Raw genomic sequence first — 25,466 nt, 5'->3', positions numbered from 1 at the left:
TAGCCAAGTCGAAGTGCCGTTGCAACTCGTGGGGTCGCTATCTACGCTGCAGGATCATACGCCTGCATGCCCGCGGCAGGAGGTGCCGACGCGTGGTGTTGTTGTGGCTTCTGAAGAGGTGGGCCACTCGACCAGGACCAGCAGCAGCTGGGGCAGGCAGGCGGCATCAATGCAACTGTGCAACAAGGCACTTGATACCTGGAAGGCGGCAGGCAGACAACAGGGCGTTGGCGCTTGGCAACTGGGCACTTAGGTAGCAACATGGCAGCAGGGCACTCGGCAGCACTACAACAGGGTAATTGCGCCCCTCCATAATCCCCAAATTGATTAAATTTTGTATCATTTGCGGACATTAAAATCTGATTATATTTATATCGCATCTTCCAGTTAATTGGTACTAGAATTACACAATTAAAAAGATCAAGACATTGTCATCTTACTATGCTTCTGCTCGTACTCCTGTAGTATGGTCTAGCATTGGATCTAGCTAACCTCTTCTAAAACCAGAAAATAAAGAACAAGAAACACTAGAAGAAGAAACAGTAGGAGCCAGAGCCACCAATGGTAATGTCAATCCTCATCCTCATGTTGTACTTGATTCTAATTGAAGTGTTGTTGATCCTGATCTTCGCATACCAATTCAGTAAATAGATCCGCATACTATAAACAAATATGACCTTCTAGTTCTTAGGACCAACTTGACATATTCGTTGCTGATGTAAGAGATGATCCTAGTTTTACAAGTTGTCACAACCTTAGTAATCTTGCTATTAAGATGGATCAAATTGGCAGACATAGTATTTTTCCATTGATTTATCGTCTTATCGAATTGGCTTTAATTTTGCATGTTGCAACAACCACGATTGAAAGAGTCTTCTCAGCTATAAAAATTATCAAAATTGAATTGAGAAATAAGATGCTGAATGAGTGGCTGAATTATAGGATGGTTTGCTATATTGAGCCAGATACTTTTACAGGTATTAAAGATAAAGGTATTTTATATAATTATCAAGAACCGAAGAGTCGTATAAAAAACTACCTCGATTACCTCCTGTTAATGCTAGTGGTATGTTGCATTTTTTTATTACTAATGTTTGTTCATTAATTAATTATAATTTTACATCTTAATTTTTTTACATATGTAACTTGTAATTGTAGGTTCAATTTTACTTGTTATTATTTTTATATCATTGCACATTTTTATGTAATTCGTTATATCATATAAGTATAGAGTTAAAAGTACTATCTAAATTGTATACTTTTTATTTTATTTTTTTATATATTAATATGTCATCTGATTTAAGTGGTTTAAGCGCTTAATTGTTAGCTCGAATTTTCCCAGATGTAGAGCTCCGCCACTGGAGGTGTGCTGGGTCGTAGGCGGTGGCTTGGTCGTGCGTACGACGGTTCGTGCTCGGTTAGGGACACGTGCGCTCGGCGGTTGGAGACGTGTGCATCTAGGACATGCGAATGCGGCTGGAAGTGTAGTTAAGATCGGGTCGGGAGCACCCGGACGGCTGGTGACAGGCTCGCGCGGCCGGGCTCATGTGGGTGCGGTGCAGCTGGCACGGTAGGTAGGGCTCGGGCCCAGGTGGAAGTGCCGGTGTTGGCCTAGTCGGGCGGTGGAGTTGGAGCACGTGGACAGGTGCTGAGCACAGAAGTAGGCCGGCTCAGCTCTGTGGGCCGTGCGGGTGGAGCGACAGGCCCAGCACGGGAGCTACATGGGCGCGGTGTCCAGGCGGTTGGCCCAGGAGGGCGACTGACGAGTTTTTTTTTATACTTTTTAACATAGCGCCGGTGTTTTTTTTTTATATTTTTTCTATCAGCGATTTATTTATTTAAATATTAATGTTAGAAAATATAAAAATAAAAAAACTCATAGTTGGGAGGCCCTGACGCGTGGGAGAGTTGAGCGGGAGTGCATCGCGGACAGGGAGCTAGCTACGCGAGGAGGCATCGACCAATCTGGTGGGCTCCAAGTCGACTCACGTCAGGTCGGCTTCACGTGGCTTTGATAACGGGCGTGGGAGGCCGAGCGTGGGCGTAGGAGTTCGATTACCATGCATGAACAGGAGATGAGGTCCATTGGGAGTTGGAATCGGGCATGTACTGTTCTGACGTCTGGAACTTAAATAGGAGCCGTGAGGGCCGTGCAATAGAACAGAAGCACAGAAACAACAGAAGGAAAAGAGGTAGTCCACGGGATTGCATAAAATTACAATTGGATTGTTCATCAACCGGTGCTTGCGACAGTTGATGGCGAACTGCAGGCAGCACTTGAGCGGATCAACTTCGTCGTGTGCAAGCGGTGGTTGTCGATGGGGCTCGATAGCGGCGGATTATGCATAGGTGGTGCATGAGGCGGCATGCATGCAGTGGTGCATCTAGGCAGTGCACGGGATAAGCGTGTAGCGACGCGTACAGCACATGTGAGGTACACGTGAGCGAAGGGATTTGATAGTCTATAGCAATAGATAGATGGCGTTGATGGTATCTAAATTCGATGTGATAAGGTTTGACGGGACTGATAATTTTGGGCTATGGCAGATGAGAGTTAAAGATCCGATAGAACAACATGGCACCTCGAAGGCTCTGAGGGAGTCAAAGCCAGCCACGATAGATGATGACAAGTGAGAGGCGATGCAAGCACAAGCGGCTGCAACAATTAGGTTATATCTCTCTGATCAGATCATGTACCATGTAATAGATGAGTCACCACCTAAGAAAATTTAAGATAAATTGGATGATCAATTCATATCCAAAACATTGACCCGGAAGATATATCTAAATCAAAAATTGTACGGGCTGAAGATGCAGAAAAGGTTGGATCTTGCTGGGCACATAAGCGTCTTAAATCAAGTTGTAGCTGATCTTATGAAGGTGGATGTGATAGTTGATAATGAAGACAAGCACTTGATCACTACTTTGACGTATGGAAAAGAGACAGTTAAAGTTGATGATATTCTTATGGCATTATTTGCTCATGATCAAAGGAAGAAGAACAATGCAGGTGAGGGTTCATCATGATATGGCTTGCTGGTCAGGGGTGACAGAGGCAGGGAGACTGATAAGAAAAAGAAGAAAAATGGGCCATAACGTTATAAATGTAAGGATCGGAGACATATCAAAAAAAGATTGTTTGGAACTTAAGAAGGGCATGACAAATATTGTGGTTTCCAAGAAAGATGAGTCAGAGAGCGATAATGATCATATTCTCGTACTATCGAGTAAAAGGTCTTTTGGTGAAGTGTGGGTTATAGCTTATCCCTTGTTGATAACATATGCATGTATTCGTACCTCTGCTGTAGGGCAAAGGTTGAGACTTGCTTAGTACTTTTGTACTCACCCTTACTTGTGCTTTCAATGGACGGTCTGGACTTCACCGATGCAGACTGTGAAGTTGATGAATAGGCTTGGTTGTATCTGCACCCGAGTTACCTGTGGAGTGGCATGTTCATCATGTTGTCCCTGTGTGACACCATCTCGGCGGGCCCACCTATCAGCGCTATCTTCCTCACCGCGCCACTTCAGCCGAGTTCGTTTTGAGCTCGTGCGCGCCGTTGCCCGAACCCAAATCCCAACAGAATCCATCCTCCTCGCGATTTTCCGCTGCCCCCTCTATATATACGCGCGCTCCCCCTCCGTTTCCCATGTGCACTGCAACCCTAGCCGCCGCCGCTCAGCGCCATTGTCGCGCACCCGAGCTCATGCTGCTGCCGCTCTGATGCCGCGCTCCGCCCTCGTCGACCGGGCCGCCAGCTCGAGAGGAAGGTCACCGGCCCTTTCCCGCCGCCTTTCGGCCACCGGAGCGACTCCCCGTCAACAACCCGAGCTCCTCCGTCGCCATCACCGTCATCGACCTCCTTCCCGTGCTCCGCCATCGAAGGAGACGAGCAGTGTGTGAGCTTGCAGGACCAGACGTTTGAGAATTGTGAACAACCCACTATTGAAGGCAAGTGTCCTTGAGCATCTTGCACCTCTTTTATGACTTTTATGATAATTGTTTATCCTTCTTGTATGATTGTCTAATTTGGAATTCCATGGTTAGAGTTTTCCTAGATTTTGTTTGATTATCCTTGTCGCCGTTGACGAGTCATGAAAAATGAAGGGTAGATATGCTAGTGCTGTTATGGTTGGGGTAAATGTTAATCTACACTAATGTTTATGCAACAAGAATTTGGGTATGGTAATCTTATAGTAATATGGTATAGCGATCCCAACTGGATGGTTAGTTTAAGGTGGTGCTGCATAGGAGGTTTTTGGTTGTTCCTATGTGGGATCATAAGGACCGGTTTGTGAAGCCTGTTACCCGGCATAACAGTACAACCACGAGGCTTATATGGGTACGGCCTGACCAAATAATTAGATGTTCTTCTTATTCTGTACGCACCAATGGACGGTTGAGTGACACAAGAGGGGGCTTCTACAGTTGATGAAATCCCTGTTAGCGGTGAAACCTTAGTGGGTGCATATGGATTTGGAGGCGCTTTGTAAAGGCTTTTTAGTGAGATCCTGGCTCTACACCCCGGAAGTGTAAAGCAAAATGGGAATCACGACTCGTGAATAAAATTGATCGATCAGCCGTGCTCACGGTCAAGAGCAGCCTTGGACTTCTTTATAATTAGTGGGGATCTTGGATGGATGGTTTTGGGTAGTTGGGTGGTGGAACTCCGATGAGTTGGTAGCTGGATATTGGATATCTTATGAGTCTGGTAGTTGGATGGAATCTGATGAGTTGCCCCCTTTACTGTTGGAGTCATCATACATAGTAAATAGGTTGCTATATCTTTTGAGTCCTAGTTTAGATTGGTATAGTTGCAATTAACCCGAGTCAAGCTTTTCCTTATCTTAAGTTTGCATGCCATATTTTTCTCACACTTGCTGAGTACTCTATGTACTCACGCTTGCCTTCTCCCAAACCCTTATTGCTGCTCAGAAGGTGAAGATTTCGAAGACCTCCCAAATGATAGAGCCGAGTTCTAGGTGAAGGAAGATGTCGACCTGAAGGCCATGTCCTAGGCTGGTGCTCCCCCAGACAACGTTTGTGGATAGATGGAAGACCTGCTGCCGGTGGAAGTTATCTTAGTGTTTTCTTTTAGATCTCTGGGTCCTTTTATAATGAATATTATCGTTATTTAATGACATTGTTATGTTATCACTTATGAAGTCACTGCATATGTGGAAACTTGATCCTGGCATACATGTGAAATACATCTGGTTTGTTCTCTTGAAAACTGGGTGTGACACTCTACTGGGCACTCTAATATCATGGACTATGCTGTTCATGCACTGTTGCTTAGTGATGTATGTTTTATTAGTTTAGTGGAGTTATTTCACTACTATCTTTGTTACATGACTATAGTTTCACATGTTGTAAGACTCTTATTTATCAGCGATTGATTTAAAGACTGGTATAATAAAAGTTTTAAGCATTAGGGATGACTCGTGGCGCTTCAACGACTCAAGCCTGTATACACGAAGGTTCATACATGACGATTTCAAGGTTGGCGTGCATATTTGCTCAGGGTGGAGTTTATTAGGATATGTGTTGAATATGTGTATAAAATTGATTACACATAAACTTGAGTTAAAATAGGTGGATAAGGATAGAGTTATAGTTGGATTTGTATTCCAACACCTATAAATATTAGACACCACCGTGTAACCGTAGGTACGATAGATATATAAATATAGGGAAACATCTGTAGTTATACATATATATATATATATATATAGAAAGATGGCCAAATCTCATTAAAAAATATTATGTTTTGATATGGTTGATCTTGTATTTGATCCTCATACGCTAGCATGTGACTTTACGGAAAGAGAGGAAGGCACACCGTATCTCATTGACGGGCATTGCTGCACGCCACTGCTCTCGCTGTTCTTACACTTCCTCGCACGTGGAATATAAGGCAGAGTGAAGGAAACCACGTGTTCGTTAGTTATTCGCCAACGTTTGAAGCATATCTCCTGCAATCGAACGGGGCATGCCATCGTGAACATTTAGTTTCAACGATGTCAGATTACAGCATATTAATTCACTAGTCCTTCAATTCGATTCTCTCGTAGGCTCTCGATATCACTTTTGCCAGCTTTTAAAATACATATTTTTTTGAAATAATTTTTGTTTTGTTTTGAAACGAAGGCTTTTCAAAAACATTTTTGACATGTACTTACTCCAAATGCACAAGTAAATTTACGTGATTTCGTTTCAGACGTCCAATGGCATGCAACACAAAAGTCTTAACCAAAAAGGCCTGCCTGAAGATTCACAACGGAACCTTTGAGATTGGTCTGAAATAGGTGGGCGTTTTGCCCGCCGTTGCTTCGTCGAGAAAAGATTTGTCTGAAATATCACCATCGATGGATACATGTCGGATGTTAGGCGCCTCGTGTGAAATGCAAGCGATTGATTAGTATATAGATGGACCAATCAGGTGATTCCGCAGCCCTTCCAAAGGACAAAAAAGGAGATGCAAAGCTTACGAGATTAATTAAGCTTCTCTAAGCACAAAAGGTTGACTGATCAACACACAGCAGACTAGAGTCTTTGCCCTGACCGGCTGCTGAGAATCCGGCACTTTATCTCGCAGAAATCAGGCACATTTACATTGAAAAGTGTAGCCTAAACATGTACTTGCACCGTTCAAAAGAGTACAAGAAGCACACCAGACGCATGGAGCTGAAATTGTAGCCAAAAAAACATGTACATGCACAGCAGGATACAAGAAACAAGGCTGAATAATTGGTCAAAAACTAGTAACATATACTGAAGAAAATGTTCTCTTTATCAATGGTGATCATGCAAGACATAATGTTCATTATTGCGCGCTTGCAACTTGCAATGTCTGCAGATGCATCAATCAAATGGTGGGTGATGTCATGACTCATGACCATGGCCATTGAGCATCCCTCCATACGCACCACCTCTTCATGATGTTCCCTTTACCCTGGCTATCTAGATGATCCGAATTTTCAGTTGCCTCGTCGGTGCTGCTGCTTCCTTGGTTGTTCACCTTCTGTTTCTTAAGGAAGATGCAAGAGGATCGGATCTCGAGATCACGCTTCAGTGCTTCATCCCTGTAACCCGAGTTCAGATACCTGGGGTGGTCCAGAAATTTGACATTCTTCAGCCAAAGTCTGAGGGCCTGGAGAACAGCAGCAGAGCACCAGTAAGACTAGGCAGGAAATAGCGCTAAGAAATGAAATTCATGCTGTAGCTGCACATGAGTTTGTTTAAGCTTAAGTACTAAACTTCAGGCAGGAATTAATTCTAAGTGCAACGAGTAAGTTACATAAGCTGACACAGGTAGCTCTTGCCATGGTCATTAGTTATCAGTTGGTCATGACATATCAGTAAAGGAAATGCCATGTGTTTACTTCAATTTTTGCTACTATACCGATGCAAAACTTTAGCTACTTCTTGAGAAGTTTAATAGTATTATATCCAGAAGAAAAGTCTTCTTAATTATTAGCAGTTCATAGCAACAGATTATGCGATTCAAGTGGGTGCATCATGTCCTAAACTATAAACCTTTATGAAAGCAAAAGAAAAACCGATCTTTGAACAGATTGCACGAATCGAGGAATCCAATGGATTGTACGCATAAGAGATATCGGATAAATGGAATGGTCAATGAAACCTTACTTGAAAGCGTAAGTACACGGTGGCCCATATGTCTTTCTCAATAATGGGATCTGCAAGAGGAAGGACTAAGGCGATGGTTTGTTTTCTGGTAAGCAGCTAAAAATTTGCATTTTGCAAGATGTGATTTGTTGAAACAAGATTGTAGGGAGTGAGCAGATGCGTCTTGTAATGAAAAGAGACATTTGGGACATTGTTTTCAAGTATGTACGAGCAAGAATTTTCCTGGGAGGCAACTGTTGAGATCCCTCAAGGCTCAAGTCAGGTCCTGTATCTTGACGAGCTCCTAAGTAAATGCCATGGGATTCTGTAGCTAACATGAAGATTTCTGGGTTTGTCCAAGTTAGGCTATTTTGAACATTTGTATGATTGTAAACAGAGCTATCAGTTCTGCAAGGTGCAAGGCATCTGCTCGAGGCAGGAATGCTATCACCAGAAGCGGAGCTTGGCTGGGGCATTAGGGAGCAATTTGTGAACTGAAGAACACCACACGAGGGAGTAATAAACTAATAAAGTTATGCTGGAGTGCTATCAGGACAGGATATTCAGTCTTCCCATGTTCCATTTCCTTCAGTGTGCGGGGGATGTTAGCGTGACTGGTGCAAGGACTTAGTCTTCGAGTTGTAATATTTGCTGCGCTTGTGCTGGTTTTGTATTAACGTCCTAATGGTGCACTGTTATTCAGGACAGGATATTCAGTCTTCCCATGTTTCATTTCCTTCAGTGTGTGCGGGGGATGTTAGCGTGACTGGTGCAAGGACTTAGTCTTCGAGTTGTAATATTTGCTGGGCTTATGCTGGTTTTGTATTAACGTCCTAATGGAGCACTGTTATTCTGGTTTCTCAATTTAAATCTACACCAGTTGCTATTTTCAATCTAAAATTTGATATGAACCGACCCATATTGATCTGACTCCTAAAGTAAATTGTGCTGACACAGTGCTTTAAACATGACTACAACAATGGGGGCTCATAAAATAAATCTTAGAAACTCTCTCAATATCAGTAACTCAAAACTTGCTGTGCACTAATCATAAACTCAGTGACTAATTACTGTCATATGGTCATATGTTGATTTAACCAGACTATGACAGATAATTCCAAGACCGACATACAGGAAGGAAGAAAAAAACAGACACCAAGTTGATCTCATTTTTACTACCTATTAATAGTCTTTTCCTGAGAGTTATGAGTTATCAGGTAATATTCATTGTTCAATATGAAAATGAAACTGTCAACATAGGCATGGAATCAGAAAGTGCATAACATATACAGGACACTTGCCTCCCAGTATATCCATGCAACAACCTTGTGCGGCATCAGCCAGAAGAATGTTGCAACCCTAACAGAATTATTTGTCTGTCCAACTAACTTCGCGTGCAAAGCTGCAGTGAAATAGTTCCCAAGCGTTGGATGCTGGACTGATATAGCCACATAGAGGCTTTCCCCAGGGGCATCGGCACGGATACTCCAGTTGCCGAGCATATCCTAGAACTCATGCCAACAAAAAGAAACTCGCTAAGAAGATGCAACAGAGGTGAACATAGCCAACAGAGTTACCAGAAACTAATCTATCCACACAATCTAGCATCAGAAAATTCATTATGTTACTATGTATAAGAATTTGTAACGAGTCCCCAAATACAATTGAACTGAACAAAGTAACTTTCATATTGCAAGCAATCAGTTTTGCCATAAAATGGTTCACGATTCATCACACCCCAACAGCTTATTTTTGGGGAAACAGAGGTTATACCATGAAGGGGCTGACATGTAGGGGCTTCGCGACGAGATCAGAACCGGGTTGGAAGGTGAACATGACCCTCTCCCCCCAGGGAGTATTTGTGACCTGACACCAATAACAAGAGATTAGAACAGTGCAGAGAATTACCAAAAACCAATTGAGATTAATGAAATACACAGCCCTCAGCCCCTCACCTCAGCAATGCACATCTTGAGCTGTTCATCTTGTTCCTGTGCTGCCGAATCGTAGCAGTAGTAAATGCTGAGCGGGTTCTGCTCGTACCCCACGCTCCTCGGTATCGTCAGGAGATGCCTTCGTCAACGAAAGAACAATGCGACTCAATGCACAAGAAACATTTCCACAAGGAACGGTTTCTACAAGAAACTGCTCTGCTTTCCAGTTGTACAATGAAATGGAGAATTTGTACAACGCAAAAATTCCTTACCTTTGATTTTACAGAACGAAACACGCGATTTTTACAAGAAAAAACACGGAATTTTCAGTAGGAAAGAACGTTAGAGATGTGCTACTCACACGGGGCCGGAGGTGGAGGCGATGCGGCGGGCTTCGTCGGCGGAGAGGTGGTCCGGGAGGTGCAGGCGGTCGAGGTCGACGAGGGCGTAGCGCACGGGGTACTCGAAGGCGTGCGCCGCCGGCCGCCGGCGCGAGTGCCGGACGCGGCCCTGGTAGAGCCGCGCCGCGCCGCCGTCGGGCCCACAGCCGGGGGCAGTGCGGCGCCCGAAGAGGAGACGGAGGAGGAGGAGGAGGGAATGAAGGGTGGAGGCGAGGAGGGTGGTGGCCAAGGAGGCGAGCAAGTAGAGCGCCTCCATTGCTGCTGCTTCGATTTGGCAGAAGATTCAGATTGGATACTGATATCTATTCAATTCTCTGTTTTTGTAAGTTTGGTAAAATATTCATAGTTACTATTATTATTCAAAAAATTCTTAACAGCATGGACTAAATTATCGATCGGTAAATCATTGCAGTTCAAGTGGTAATTTTTTTCTTTTGGTTGTTAATCCTTTGAAGATATCCTATTTGACTCGATGGTGGCCCCAGACCACAAGAGGCCATTTGGATTAGATTTTTGCACTGGTTCTGGTTCTTGGATGGCTCCACTCCACGTATTCATGAACTATAAGCATTAATAACCACGCGCACATGCTTGGCATTCTGCTCTCTTGAACACAAGTATATTCTGCTCATCTGAACTCTGAACTGCAAATGCAGAACAAGGTTGGATACGTGGAGCGGAGCCATCCAAGAACCAGAACCAGTGCAATTTATATTCGAAAACGAACAGCGGTTCCAATTTGATCACAGGAAAAGTAATTTTACAGAACTCACCTTAGAGCTAAAGCGCATTGTCGTACAAACAATTCATGAATCTGTATTTTCATAAAAACACTTCATGGATCCTTTCATCTGCTACAAAGATGGCTGATGACAAATTTAAACGATCATGTTCTTGACAAACGATGCAACATCTGGTACGGTCAAAGACACAAAAGACAGGTAGTGTTTGGTTCGTGGGATGGGGTGAGACAAAACGGATCTATTTTATTTTTAGCTGTTTGGTTGAAATTTAGTGGGATAAGATGGTTTTGAATTAAAAAATATTTTTAAAGATTCAGGACAGATCTGTTTAAAAAAAGACTAAACACAGCCGTCCTGAGTGAAACGTGTCGCTGACAGTAGATCCAAAGTTCAAAATAGACTTGTTCCATCCTACCCACCAAACAAACATCTATATATAAATAAAATCATCTAATTCTCAAATATATTAAATATAATCTTCTTATCCTATCTCACCCTCCAACCAAACACTACTTATAGTTCCAACAAAATAACAGAAGCTTTCAGCCAAAAAGCATGATGCCTGCTTGCTGCAGACATAATTAGTGTTCAGACAGCAGAATTCTCCATCCTTGGCCTCCGAAAAGGACTCCAAGGTTCTGGAACACAGATGTAAATAACTGCAAGAATCAAAATATCTACTTCCATGTACACTCGAGGACCAACAACAAAGAATAATTTAATCAAAGGACAATGACAAGCAATCAGAAATGTACATTTCTGTCATTTACGCTGAGGCGTATCCTTTTTATTGTTCATTTGCGAGATTTGTATGGATAATTATTTAAGTGGTTTTAAATCTTTACCTACCGTGTAGTGTTCTAAATATGTTTGACAACTAGTTTTGTGGTCTTACTAAACAATTGAAAAAAAATATAATGGTAACAATGACAGTTTTTTTTTGTCATTATAGCTATATAGAAATAACATTTGTTTTTAATAGAAGGAAATTAACTTTGCTTTACAGGTTATTTTTACTTGTACCCGGTGGCTTCGTATATGTGCTATGTTGCAGCGACCCAAGTATCAACATATAATGACATCATCATGTACTCTTCTAGAGCGAGCGATCAAAGACATCTTTACCGGTTTAGATGACAATCTAGATTCCGGATTAATGCACCATCATAGCCCACTTTTGGTGATTGTCTTATGATCTTTTTTTCCTTTCTGCTATTTTGGTTATCTTCTTTTTCCTTTTTTGGACTAAGTACATTCAAGCTATGCAGAATCTAGAGGTGAACTTTTTTTTACCAAAAAAAAATTAAAAATTACAGTTCTGAATTCTGATCACTGAAGAACTGCGTTACATAACTTGTAAATCAGCACAGCCACGAAATATCCTACAAATGATTCAAGGACCCTTTCATCTGCCACAAATGGAGACTAATTGAAAATTTACACGATCAGGTTGTCAACTATGTAATGCAACATTGGCAGAATGCACTCAGCAACTATTCTGTTCAATGTAAAGAGCAAAAAGCAAAAATACAAGAATCCCGTCCAAGAACCGACAGATATCTACTTACAGCAATGTCTCAATTTATTTCGTCTTTTCCTTGAAAAGAAGCTTAATTTATGTCTTTACTGGTACAGCATCTCCAGACTATAGAGCTCTGACTAGAAAATAGTCTAACATACAGGACACAACAATTGTACAATTGTACAGCTCGAAGGGGCAGTTTAAATAGTTGGCCAATCAGAAAGCGGAACAAGGATGATCAGCTGTGTCTTTCTGCAATTACCATGGCTTTACGAGCAGTTAAGCATGCAGAATCTGGCTGCTCGAAGGTGTCAGATCGCTGAATTCCCTAGGAACATCCACATCTTGCCAACAAATGGAGTAGCTTGAACTCCTGTTACCAGAAATGCTACCAGGTTGCTTCTTGACGTGGCCAATCGCTACATGGAGACCTCGGCCAACAACAACTATCTTTCTGTCCAGACAACTGACGGAGAAGGGTTTCATAATCCGCTCAGGCATCGCTGGGCCATTGACCGAGTCCCATGAATCCGTCTCTGGATCATAGATCTTAACCTTCATCCTCTCATACTCTGAAATGACAAACAGATGTTCGTCAATGACCACACTTAATCCTGTCCATCCTTCACGCATTCCAGCTGGCATTGCCTCCCAGCGGTTGATTTTCGGATCATACACTTGTCCTCTCGGCGACGAGAAGAAAGGCCATGCACACCCTTCAGTGACATAAAGCCTACCATTGATGACAGCTGAATCAGAAGAAGCCATGTTCATGCCCATATTAGCGACTGGTTGCCAAACACCTTTAACCGGATCAAGAACCTCTGCAGAATTGAGTTCAAACTGGTTCGCACTATAACCTCCAGCAACGTAAACCTGTCCATCAATCACACCACCAGCAAAGAAAGACCGAGCAGCGAGCATTCGGGTCATCACCGTCCATCTGTTCTTGTAGATCTCATACTTGAGGACCAAGTGTAATGGGCAATCCATATCAGAGACCAGACCACCGCAAACAAGAAGGGTGCCATCGCTGGGGATTGCAACACAACCAAACCCACGTGGGCAAGCCCGGTCCCGGCACGGCATGGTGGGAATCGTATGCCAGGTTAGGTAGTTCAGGTCCAGCACCTTCCACTCTATCTTACCGGTGCAACGGTGAAACGCCAGGGTGAACAGCCATGGAGTATGGAATCCCAGCAACTTCCTCTGCATGAAGAATCGTGCCTTGTCGGCCAGGAGGTGATGCCACCGGCGACACACAAGCCTGCAGGCATCATGCGCTTCAACAGGCAGCCGGAGGAGGCAGTTGAGTGCGGCGTCATCAGGGAGACCAGGTATCAGTGGTGTCTCCCATGAGGACTGCTCCAAATCCGAGGATGGAACCGGCGACGGCAATGCAGAGGTCGTGGCAAACCGGAATTTGGGTGTCAGTTTCATCTGTGAGTCGCCTAGCTTGTGGACAGGAGACTGGTGGGACGAGACTCGGACACGCCGCATACTCTGTCTTGGATTGCAAAATCGAAGGGGACACCAACAGTGCCCTCTGCAGGAAATGAAATCTTCAGCAACCGAAGCCTTCTCACAGGGCACCGACAAATGAAGGTCCTCACGAGTTTGTTGCTATTTTGGTGCGGAGAACGCTGGGATCATGAACAACTAAGCACTAATTCTTGCACATGGGGAAAATCCCCAATTTCTGGGCCTTCCAAAAATCACTGGAGAACCAACCAACCTGGTAAAATTAGCAAGAAATTAATCACTACAAGACATGAATGGAGTTGGATTGATGGGTGTAACAAGCCTACAAAAACTTAAACCAAAACAGCAATTGGCCTGGAGAGATTGGACACAACCCCAAACCCTAGTTCCCTTCCAATTCATTCTCAATCTCAGCCAAAGGACACAGCCCAATCCTAGTTTCTATCTCCTATCAAGAACCCTCTCACCAAAAGATTCTACAAATCAAAGGAAGAAACAACAATAATAGGTTCCGATTCTTGGCAGAGCTTGTTAAACATGATGATGACCTCAACAAGAAAAGAAGAGGCAGGAACTAACCTGAATCCCTCCCTGCAAGAACAGATGCCTGTGCCTTCTCCTTCCCTGCCCCTCTCTTCTTGCTTGGTGATGTTGTTTCTCTAGCTCAGGGACACACAGAGGAGAATGGGAGGAGGTCTGCAGGAGAGGGAAAAGGATCTCCCTGCCATTATCAGCTACCTGATGCTGTTCTTCGAACAGCCACCAACAGCAACACCAAATAAGGGTCAAAGCAAAGCAAACCAAACCAAACCAATTAGTAGCAGGGAAAGCTAGCTCTCTCTCTCTCTCCCTCTGCGATTTCAACACCTTGTTCGGTGGCCGGGCCCCACGCCCTCACCATCTGTTGGACCTGCTCTTCTCCTCTAATTTTCCATTCTTGCCTGACTTTAGTTAAGAATAATAACAGTCCTAGTATGACTTTGGATATACACCACATATCCACATCATTCTTTTGTTTTTGCCAGCACAGATACACGAAGTTTACTGCTAGTAGCTATGCATTCCCGTCGACGTGTTCTACACCGTTGCGTGTTTGGTGGTGCCATTTCTTGCTCCAACCGACATGGGTCCATCCAATCCAGCTCAGTTATTCAGTTGTTAGGAGGTAGGTAACAATGGGGGTTGGTGAACCTAAATCATCGATTAGCGAGTGACACATCCACATTCAGTGATCTCCTTTTTCCTCCTTAGCCTCCTTCCTCTTCTTTCTCTTCCTCGTTCTCTCTCATTTTTCTACTATTTGCTACTGTTTCTCGTGGTGCAATCACGTGTAGTGGGCTTGAGCCCCTCAGCCCCCGATGGATCCGTCATTGATCACAACATGATTGCACAGTAATCAGCTGATGCAATTAGACTTGGGCAGAAGAAAATCGAGTAGCAACTGCTGTACATGTTTGGCTAAGTCACATGTTTCTTTTCTTTTAATTTTGTTTTGTTGAGATGGATTCTTAGTTGACTTAAGAGTTTTTTAGACGATGCTTAGTAAAATCATCTCTAATATTCACAGCTAATTGATATCTATTATTCTTTTACATCATTTATACATAGTATAATAGTAAACCTCTTCAATGGTGGAATTATAGCACAATAAATTTTTAATTAGACTATCTACCCATGTTCTCTCTCCACCAATCACTATATACCTTTTGTGTTGATTCTATTGCCTCACGCGCTTAGAGCTTATCTATACATTAAGAGCTATTATATTTTTTTTTCTCTCCCTTGTTTACCTCTCTCCTTCACTGATGATGACATACTTTCTATAGATACACATATTTCTTCTACTAAATAACACACTGAACAGGTGATAGAAAGATCAATAACGCGAGCATGAGCATACCAACTTAATCATCTTGTGAACTTGTTCCTAGGTTGCTCACAAATGTTTACAAGAATGATTTACTAATATTGTGATGATTTTATTGTCCTTAACAACCAGGGAGAAGAACCTAAGTCCAAGTATAGAAGTGGAGGCAAGTTCAATTCAGATTCAGCCCTCCTGATAGCTACAACCAACAAAGGCCATAATTGTTGATCCCAAAGGTTTCTCGAGGCCCATGAGTACTTGATAGAAAGATAATTTCGTCTACTTTCAGATGAATCCAGTCTCACCTCAAAATTCCTCCTGAGCTATTCGAATCGTCAAAGAAAGTTGTATGTGTTTTCCAGTCAATCAAACTTGGGCCTTGTATTAGAGTCCAGTTTGGCTTCCTGTTGTTTTGGCCAAAACCCCTCTTCTTCTATCTCATAAATAGACAGCCGTACCCTCTTCTAGGGTTTGGGTTTTGATATAATAGATCTAGCTTTTGCTACTTCACCTTGTAAACGCACGTGTCGACTAGACCGTCCGATTACTTATTTTTGGAATCCCGCCACTTCTGTTTTCAGATTGTGTTCTTCATCTACATTCTCAATCAAGTTGCTTGTTATTGCTCGTTCTTCGATTGCTTGCAGGAACAAATACCATTTGTGGTTAGGTTGATCGTGCTCCAAAAGATAACAAACAACGTCTAGAGTTGGTGTAACGATCGCTAAGGCGCAACGTTCTTGGACATTGTAGTCGGATCGTCAACGTCTACTCCACTTAAATAAAAATTTACCCCTCTCACATCGAAAGATCTGGACCAATACATCTATCATCCACCTAGATAAAATATATGATACAAACAACCTTATATCTACTCATGTCATAGACGCTCGTAGGGAGTCTCCAATAATCCATATCAGCTAGCTGTAAGGATGTCCATATCATATTTTTATCTTTGTGGAGAAGAGTTAATGCGATGAGAGAGAAAAACTAGCTACTGATGCATAGTCAGTCTATAGTACATTTCAAGATGCATGCAAACTTTTATTACCTATTACATGTGGATATGTATTAAATCAGGAGGAAATGATATAAATAGTTTATTAAAAGAGTTGTCTATTGTATTATCTAATGGAAGTATGGCCCGATCTTCCAAAAGGTGTGAGATACGTCGATCAATGGAGTTTTAACGTTGATGATCCAAAGGCTTCGACCAAAATAGATCGAATCACTAGTAACCACTATACCACTACTCTGTGGTTATTAACTGTGCTGGATGCAGTTGATCTCGCCAAGAAGGCTTTCCCTGTAAGCAAATTGGGAACATAAGTAAGAGAATAGAAGATGCAATCTGAAATTCTATTGCGAGTTTAGATGAAGTTCATGAAGTGAGATTCCTCAAACTGAACAAGCGGTGAAACTGCAATGTGACAGAATAATCTAAGAAAAACCCAAACTATTCAGGTGTTTGTGGCTAACTATATATAGAGGATGAAACTGTGCCTCTCTCGAACGATTACGGCGTGCACGAAATGAATTTTGTAGTGGGGCCAGATCAGTTGGAAAGATCATCTCATATCCTTTTCATATTGTATTTAAACGTCTTCGTAGGACTCCGTATGAGAGAGATCCAATTGCTGCATAGTTGTCTGTTTGAATCTGAATCAAATTCTGAGGTCAAGTTGACTTCTTGCAATCTTCATTTCTACTTTCTGAACGAGTTTTGAGGTGGGATCAAATCCATTGGAATGTAGATGATGTCATCTTTCTAGATTGTGCTCATACATCTCCATTGGATTTAGAACGAAAGAATTATTAATACTTTTATGCAGGCCTATCAGCAGACTTCAAATTTGATTTGGATTCTGAATCTGAGTGGAACATGGATTGCAATATGAATTGGCTTGGATTGGAGGTGATGTGATGGCTTGTAAAATGTTGGAGAATCTTTCTTGTCTTGGAACCAAGTTTGGTGAGAGGGTCCCCTAGCCCACAAGAGCATACCAAGGATAATAATCTAACAACATATAATTATCTAATATTAGGCAGTAGTATATTCTCACCCAACATAAATAAAAGTTTAATAAACGAATTCACATGTAGTTCCTAATGAATGGTCGCATCTGGAGGTAGCATGGTCACATCATCCTCCCCTTGTTTATAGCAAAGCATCATCGGTTTGGACAGATGTGTATTATTATGTATCGCATTATCTTACCCATAAACTTCTATACAAAACAAAATATGCAAGGAACTCTTGTTAGGTAATATCATCAGTTATTTATCAAACAATTTCAATCCTCTTTTAACGATTGCACCTGATCATAATTGATCATAATAGATAACTTTGATACAATGTATGCATGTGTCCTTCTTGCTCCCCTTCTTTAAAAGAGGTGGTATTGCATGGCAACCTAGTATCAATTTCCTTGATGATTTGCATCTTCTGTACTAGAAAGGTGAGGCAAAGTAATGGTTATGGTGTATGGTAGCAGCCAACAACGCTCCCATTCTTAAGCAATATTCTATAGGTTGCAAACAAAGCTAGAGAAACTTGACACGACATGAATATTGCTACTACGGTCCTCTAAATGATCACATTATGGCACAATAGTAGGAGGTTTCATATTTGAACAAATATAAACTCGATGCACTATATACTCTTCTTTATCATTGAATTTGCTAACAACATGAAAAGTATTTTGTGACAAGCATGTCAACTCAGAATTAAGTTTTAATTTCTCCTTTAAACATTTTGGGGAATGGTCTCACAGGCCCCTTCGGACATTTTGTGCCGCAGGAGCGCTTCCAACAGCCTGGTTAGGCAAAGCCTTAATCGGGCCTTCTGAGGTTGGCTGAAGGCCTCCGCCCGATGTCAGGAGGAAGTCAACCGAAGGGACGCCAAAGGTGTTTTTGAGTAGAGACCTTCAGAAGTCCAAGCGAAGGGTAACACAAGTCCAGCGAGAAGACGGAGGTAAGGACGAAGGCATGGTCAAAGGGAGGACCGTTGTTAGTGACCGAAGACCATGAAGCACAAGATTTGTAAATAATCTGGATGTACTTAGAATAGACCGTATTACCCTCGAATGTGCCAAGAATGTAGCAATTGGAGGGGTAATCTCATAAAGAGTAACAGGGGATGGTAGGGTACGACTTACAAATAGGGTGTAACTATAATTAACAAGACATGTGACATTAATACAGTAAAGGCTTCCCCATTTTGTGTGTGTTTCCCTTTAGCCTTCAGGTCACTCTGAGGTCTAAAGGTCTATCACTCTATTGGCGATACTAGTTCCCAATAGTTGACGGTGACCATGGGGATCGACACATTCCGAAGCCATACCACCCAAAAAGAAGCCGAAGGCTGTTGATACATGAGAGAAACAGTCCAGATAGTATTCTAGTTAATCACTAGGATGATCATTTTTCTATATTCACACCCATAATGATTAACCAGAATACCACCCCGGTAGTCCCTGTATGTGTTTACTTCCAGGATCAGAACACACACTTTTACAACAAGCACATCATAAAGAGCGAGTAATTAAATTAAGTTACAAATCTTTAAGAAATTTTAAACTTTATAACAAAATACATAAACTGACATTTTTAGAGTAGCTATGCAGCGGAATAAATTACATAACAACAAAAGATAGATATCACCATTTGCCCTAAGGCGCCACCCCAAAAGATATCTCATGAGTAGATGGCATTACTCCTGCCCATTGCCAACATTGGCGGGCGTAAAATAGCCAAATACTAGTTCTTCCTCACCTGAAAAGCAAATAAAACACGTGAGTACGAAGGTACTCATAAGGCTTAATCCATAACAGGTACTTATAATAACCCGACTCCAAGGAGAATGCAATTGGATAAATTAGCAAGGGCTCGGCCATAAGGTTAAGTGATTTCATAAGTAATGCAATTTCGACTCAAGTGTAAGAATCTACATCTACCCAAGACACCCTTCTATCTTAAGACCATCAACATTACATAACTGTAACTTGTGCCATATCAACTTTCCATCAACAACACCATCCATTTCCCAACGCCGAAACTCTACGATTGATCCAAATGGATAAAAGCATGCTCACAACCGAAAGCGTGACAACTCAAATTGATCTTACACCCTGCAGGGAGGGTACATCTTTACCCACATGACACGAGAACCATTCAGCCTGTATCACCCGCTAAAGTGCACACAAGAAGGTACCCGTGTCAACCTTTTTCAATTGAACCCCGACTATTTGAACATGCACCTATAGGCGCGAAGATCCACTAGGGCTACTCTTGAAGCACCCTAGTTATGCCTAAAGGTATGGAGGTAACTAGAACTACTCTCCGAGCAAACTAGATACCTCTACAAGTCTATTATGCCCACAACACCTTTACGACGTTACCTCTACAAGCCTATTATGGCCACGACACCATAGACCAACAAGCCAAAAGGTCACAACTACAAAAGATATTCGGCTTATCTTACTATTATATCGACATGTGGTAAGTACGGAAAGTGTCAAAACCAACTACAACAACGGTCGGTTCGCAAATGATTCAAGCGGGCCTATAGCATCTGAGACTCCCTTCTCGAGCCATCCCTATTGTCCGTCCGAACCTCGCATCATCCTTACTAACCTACACATCCCTCCATCATCATTGTCTTTGTGAATAAAATTAAGCCCTAAGATCGCGAATAATGGTCAAACCACAGCTCAACTTCTATCGATGATCTAAGCCTTGCTAAGCATAACATATTCATTTTTAAATTAGACCTTTAAGTGCTATTCCTCAGGGTTAAAATGGATCAAAGGATAACAATACCAAGGGAGGATAATGCAATAATTAGGATCTACTCCAAAAAACCCGACCTCGACTAACTATCTTGTGTGACATACATATAGTATACTTTATCAAATTAAAGCCAACATGTGATCCAAAGTAATGGGTGCAACATGCTTAGATGCTTACCTTTCTCAAATGCTTCACACACAATATCACAATCAGGTTCCACCTTAAGAATACCCCCGTCGCTCTCCGGTTCATCGATCGCTAAAAGAAAGAACGGTGCATCACAATTAACGTGACGAAATGCTATGATACATGAACCAAATGCCATGAAAATTGAATGAGATATGAAGTAATGAGTAAAGAATATGAGGCAACGAGAATCATATGAATTGAAGTGTGAAAGCTCATGGTATAAAAGATTTATTTAAGGCTTGTTCAAAAAGGACCGTAATTAAGCTAGATATCAAGATTAAATGAGCTTAATAATTTAAACAACACTTTCATACCAAAGGATATTTTTCCTAGATATCACTAATCATAACAGGAATTTTCCAAGTGGTTTCGTAATTTTAAGACATGATATTAATTAACTATGATTTAATTAAGCTAAAACACATTTAATTAATTAATTGTTGAAACATATTTTATTGAGTAACAACATTTTTTTACATGTAGCAAATACTCATATGAAGCTAACACAATTGGTTTCATGATTTTTGGAGTTCTTATGAATTAACTATGAAATATACAAGCTATCAGTAAAGTTAACAAAAAAGAAAAACCTATGATAAACAATAAATCCAGAAGTTTCGGGTTGAACCCAGAACCTCCGGGTATCGGAACTTCCGTGTGAGGTTCTGGGTGAGAGTTCTCTGTTAAAAATTTCTTGGATTAACTTGAAACCTTCGGGTTGTAACCCGGAACCTCTGGGTTGTAGCAGAACGTGAGTTTTTGATGTTTCGTTGACTGATTCAACTTGCATGTCTCAACCCAACCCACATATGCATGTATAGGCACTAAAACATAGATTCTAAACCTATCTTGCTCACTCCACAATCTCTATTCACTAGCCCTACCTCATCTAAACATCCTTCTAGCTCTTTTTCCTCAAGAACACCGGTGCTTCACCATTCTTCGATTGTAGCTCCAAAACTCGAAATCCAACCATACCCAACGCACATTCACAGCAAGAGAACCTATGAGACTCACCCAAAGTCTTGTTGAGGGTTGGGGAAAAATAAGAGGGAAAAGCTTGGAGAAGATGAAGAAGGCTTGCTGAAATTGCAGAAAAACAAGGTGTGACAAAAATGATTTGCACTCCTTCAAATCTTCATGCATGTGAGAACGAATTGGATGGATAGAAAGCTAGAGAGGTAGGGAACACCATGGTGTGATATGTATACTTTGCTTCTTGTTCTTGATGTAGGATTTTGGAGAGAAATGTGGAGAGAGAGAGAGAGAGAGAGAGAGAGAGAGAGAGAGAGAGAGAGAGCTGCTGGCTTGCTTGTTCTTTGGCTGGTTGAGAGAGCAAGAGAGAGTGAGAGTGAGAAGGAGTGGGATAGAAGGAGGGGTGGGGCTGCTGCAGCCCAAAGAGAGGAGAGGGTGTGGGCCAGCCCGGTGGGTCCCACATGTAAAAGAAACAAGAATTTCAGCTGCACAAATCTATTATTTTTCTCCTAAATTTGATTAACCCAAAGTAGGTGCTCTAGTGCTCCAAAATTTCTAGGAATTTTTGTGCCGTAATTCAAAATGAGATGAAACCTTATTAATTGGATTCATCTACAACGCATAAGCGAAACTTAAACTAAAAGAGAAGTCAGATATTTTCAAAACCCCAAGAAAAATTAAGTCGCCATTAGGATTAACAAGCACTCAACAAAACTCATAATTAAACATGATGCATGATTATGCTTAAGGACATGTTTAAGGATTTAGGACGTGACAAACCTCCCCTTAAAAGAATCTCGTTCTGAGATTCGGGTGAGCTTAGGGGAAAGTACGACGAATCTAGGAACTTCATGATTTCATGACAACCATGCTGTGGGGATGGAAACTAAAGCAACAATCACATATTGGAGAAGAACTCGGGGTAATCGGCATGAAGTTGACCTTCACATTCCCACGTTGCTTCTTCTTTGGAGTGATTACTCCATTGCACCTTGAGAAATTTGAATGCATTGCATCGCGTCTTCCGTTCGGTTTCATCAAGAATGCAAATTGGATGCTCGCAATAAGAATGGTTAGGCTGAAGGTCTTAGTCACCCACTGTCACAACTTTGGTTGGAACGTGGAGACACTTCTTCAATTGCGAGACATGGAAGACATTATGCATGGCGGAGAGAGATGGAGGTAGCTCCAGTTGATAGGCCACCTCGCCACACCGGGTAATAATTTAGAAAGGGCCAACATAACATTGTGTCAACTTTCCTTTTATTTGGAAACACTACGTTCCTCTGAGGGGAGCGACCTTGAGATAGACGAAATCTCCAATCTTGAACATAAGTTCATGTCGACGATGATCATCATAGCTTTTATGATGAGATTGAGCCATGAGAAGGTTTTTGCGAATGGTCAGGACATGTTTTTTTGCTTCTTTGACCAAATTCGGGCCCAAAAAGGTTCTTTCGCCAGACTCGGATCAATTCAATGGTGTTTGACACCTCCTTCCATAGAGAGCTTTGGAAGGTGACATCTTAATACTGGATTGGTAGTTGGTGTTGTAAGAGAACTTTGCAAACGGCAAGCAAATCTCCCATTGCTTTCCATATGTGAGAGCACAAGCTCGCAATAGGTCTTCAAGTATTTGGTTTAACCTCTCTGTTTGACCATCGATTTGTGGATGGTAGGCAGTGCTATGGAAAAGCTCAGTTCCTATGGCTTCATGAAGAATCTTTCAAAAATGAGATACAAAGATGGAACCATGATCGGAGACTATCTTCACAGGAACACCATGAAGACAAATAATTCGGGTGAGGTATAGCTCCGCATATTGCTTGACAGAGTACATAGTTTTGACGAGAAGAAAATAGGCTGATTTAGTGAACCGGTCTATAATAACCCAAATCGAGTCATACCCTTGAGAGGTATTAGGTAGCCCGGTAATGAAATCCATACCGATTTCCTCCCACTTCCAAGAGGGAATAGGTAAGGGTTGGAGCGTACTAGCCAGCTTGAGATGTTCAGCTTTGACTCTCTGGCAAACATCACACTCGGTGACATAACGAGCGATCTCACGCTTCATGCGGGTCCACCACAATCTCCGCTTGAGGTCTTGGTACATTTTGGTACTCCCCGAGTGAATGGATAACAAAGAATCATGAACTTTATCCAAAATTTTCTTTCTTAGCTCAGGAACCTTAGTAACTACTAGATGTCTTCCAAACCACAAAGTGCCTTGATCATCCACGAAAAGCATATAGCTTGCCCTTTCTCAATCTTGTCATGGAAAACTAGATCAGACCTATGCAAAATCAGTGGCTTTTGAAGCATGGCTTCCACCCCCTCCGCCAAGGTCTACAATCGAAGCTCCCCTAGAAACCAGAAGGTTGGCCAACACACTAACACATGGATTGAACATGGTGTTGGAAATCACTGGTGGCTCTAACCAAGAAACTGAGTCCAAGAGGCATCGAAAAGAATCTGAAGGGTTAACCATGTCGGTATAAGCCCTGCCTTCATCCATTCGAGGTGGTCTCATGTTCTCATCACTTTCTCACAAGAGGACATGAGGGTCCTGGAATACCTGCATACAGATGCCTTCATCATTGCGACTAACATTTTAGAAAATGAAGTTCACATGATTCTTATAGACGGCGGTAGTTTGGCAGAGATCATCTTTGCGGATGCCTTCGATAGGACAGGTTTGCAGCGAAATGTCTTATAGTAGGCTGGATCTCCATTGCTGGGCTTCGGTGGCAAAGCAATCAACGCTTTGAGCAAGATCGAGATACCTGTCTCTTTTGGCGAAGGATCAAACTTTCAAACAGAAGGTATTGTCTTCAATGTTGTTGATATACCGTACCCATACAATGCAATATTTGGAAGAGGGGTACTAAACAAGTTTGGGGCAACACCACAACATGGTTATTTGTGCATGAAAATACCCAGCCCTGAAGGCATCATCTCGGTGTTGGGAGATCAAAAAATGGCTCGTAGAATTGATGTGGGAACTACTCAGGGCCAGTGCAAAATTCATGTCATGACAAAACCTATGTCAAAGCTTTTAGAAGCTGAAGATACACTCCAGAGACAGTGTATGCCAAAGGCTAAACCTGAAGGCCAAACCAAGAAAGTATTGCTGTGTCAGGATAGACCAGAAAGAGTAGTGGTCATAGGAGCTGAAATGACTGAAGAAGCTGAGTGAAGAATGATAGAATTCCTTCACAATAATGAAGATGTTTTTGCATGGTAACTGAAAGATTTGGAAGGGGTTAGCAGAGATATCATCGAACACATTCTGAACGTTGATCCGAAGGCAAAGCCAAAGAAGCAAAGGTTTCAAAAAGTGTTAAAAGAAAGAGAAGATGTAGCGAAGGTTGAGGTGCAAAAATTGATCGATGCTGGGGCCAGTCGCGAAGCATTACACTCTGAATGGCTGGCCAACCCAGTGTTAGTCTATAAAAGCAATGGTAAATGGAGAATGTGTGTTGATTTCACAGACCTAAAAAGAGCCTGTTTGAAGGATGACTTTCCTTTGCCACACATTGACCAAGTAGTAGACTCCGCAACTAGCTGTGAAATGTTAAGCTTTCTAGATACATACTTGGGATACCATCAAGTTTCGATGGCGAAGGAGGACGAGGCAAAAACAAGCTTCAGAACCTCCGTTGGAATATGCTATTTCATAAGAATGGCTTTCGGCCTTCGAAATATTGGGGCCACCTTCGCCAAATTGGTTTAGATTATACTGTAGTCGCAATTGGAAAGGAATGTATATGCATATGTTGATAACATAGTCATCAAGAGTACCAAACAAGTCGATCATTTGAATGACCTGCGAGAAACCTTCGAAAATCTATGAAGTGTGGGTTTGAAGTTGAATCCAGAAAAGTGCGCATTCGGTGTCTGCTTTGGGAGGTTGTTTGGATTTTTGGTGT

The 25,466-nt window shown here is 42.1% G+C and overlaps 2 protein-coding genes across 3 annotated transcripts; both read right to left on the bottom strand.

Annotated features, from left to right (window-relative positions):
- Window positions 1-6,570: 6,570 nt before the first annotated feature.
- LOC133893317 (uncharacterized) lies at window positions 6,571-10,457 on the bottom strand. 2 transcript variants are annotated; one of them, XM_062334316.1, is made up of 5 exons: window positions 9,929-10,457; window positions 9,589-9,706; window positions 9,407-9,499; window positions 8,959-9,138; window positions 6,571-7,154 (listed from the first exon to the last, which is right to left on the bottom strand). In XM_062334316.1, the coding sequence occupies exons 1-5, from the start codon at window positions 10,222-10,224 to the stop codon at window positions 6,894-6,896; spliced, it is 948 nt and encodes a 315-aa protein (XP_062190300.1). In that variant the 5' UTR covers window positions 10,225-10,457; the 3' UTR covers window positions 6,571-6,893. The 2 variants fall into 2 exon arrangements, with proteins under 2 accessions (XP_062190300.1, XP_062190299.1); XM_062334315.1 differs by having other exon boundaries at window positions 8,935-9,138; window positions 9,929-10,446.
- A 1,683-nt stretch (window positions 10,458-12,140) lies between these two features.
- On the bottom strand, window positions 12,141-14,647 carry LOC133893095 (F-box/kelch-repeat protein At1g30090-like). Its single transcript, XM_062334059.1, has 2 exons — window positions 14,295-14,647; window positions 12,141-13,968 (listed from the first exon to the last, which is right to left on the bottom strand). The coding sequence occupies exon 2, from the start codon at window positions 13,731-13,733 to the stop codon at window positions 12,513-12,515; it is 1,221 nt and encodes a 406-aa protein (XP_062190043.1). The 5' UTR covers window positions 13,734-13,968; window positions 14,295-14,647; the 3' UTR covers window positions 12,141-12,512.
- Window positions 14,648-25,466: the final 10,819 nt, after the last annotated feature.

Source organism: Phragmites australis, chromosome 15 (genome assembly GCF_958298935.1).
Source record: "Phragmites australis chromosome 15, lpPhrAust1.1, whole genome shotgun sequence".
NCBI lineage: Eukaryota > Viridiplantae > Streptophyta > Magnoliopsida > Poales > Poaceae > Phragmites > Phragmites australis.
Note: the sequence above shows the minus strand (reverse complement) of the source record. Positions and strands in the feature narration are given on the sequence as shown.

What these genes read in the sequence shown, in the direction of transcription:
- LOC133893317 (XM_062334315.1), bottom strand. Translation starts at nt 10,224, where the DNA reads ATGGAGGCGCTCTACTTGCTCGCCTCCTTGGCCACCACCCTCCTCGCC. An exon ending in TCAAGATGTGCATTGCTGAG is followed by an intron (nt 9,500 to 9,588) that starts GTGAGGGGCTGA and finishes TATTGGTGTCAG; the next exon opens with GTCACAAATACTCCCTGGGG. An exon ending in TACATGTCAGCCCCTTCATG is followed by an intron (nt 9,139 to 9,406) that starts GTATAACCTCTG and finishes CATGAGTTCTAG; the next exon opens with GATATGCTCGGCAACTGGAG.
- LOC133893095 (XM_062334059.1), bottom strand. Translation starts at nt 13,733, where the DNA reads ATGCGGCGTGTCCGAGTCTCGTCCCACCAGTCTCCTGTCCACAAGCTA.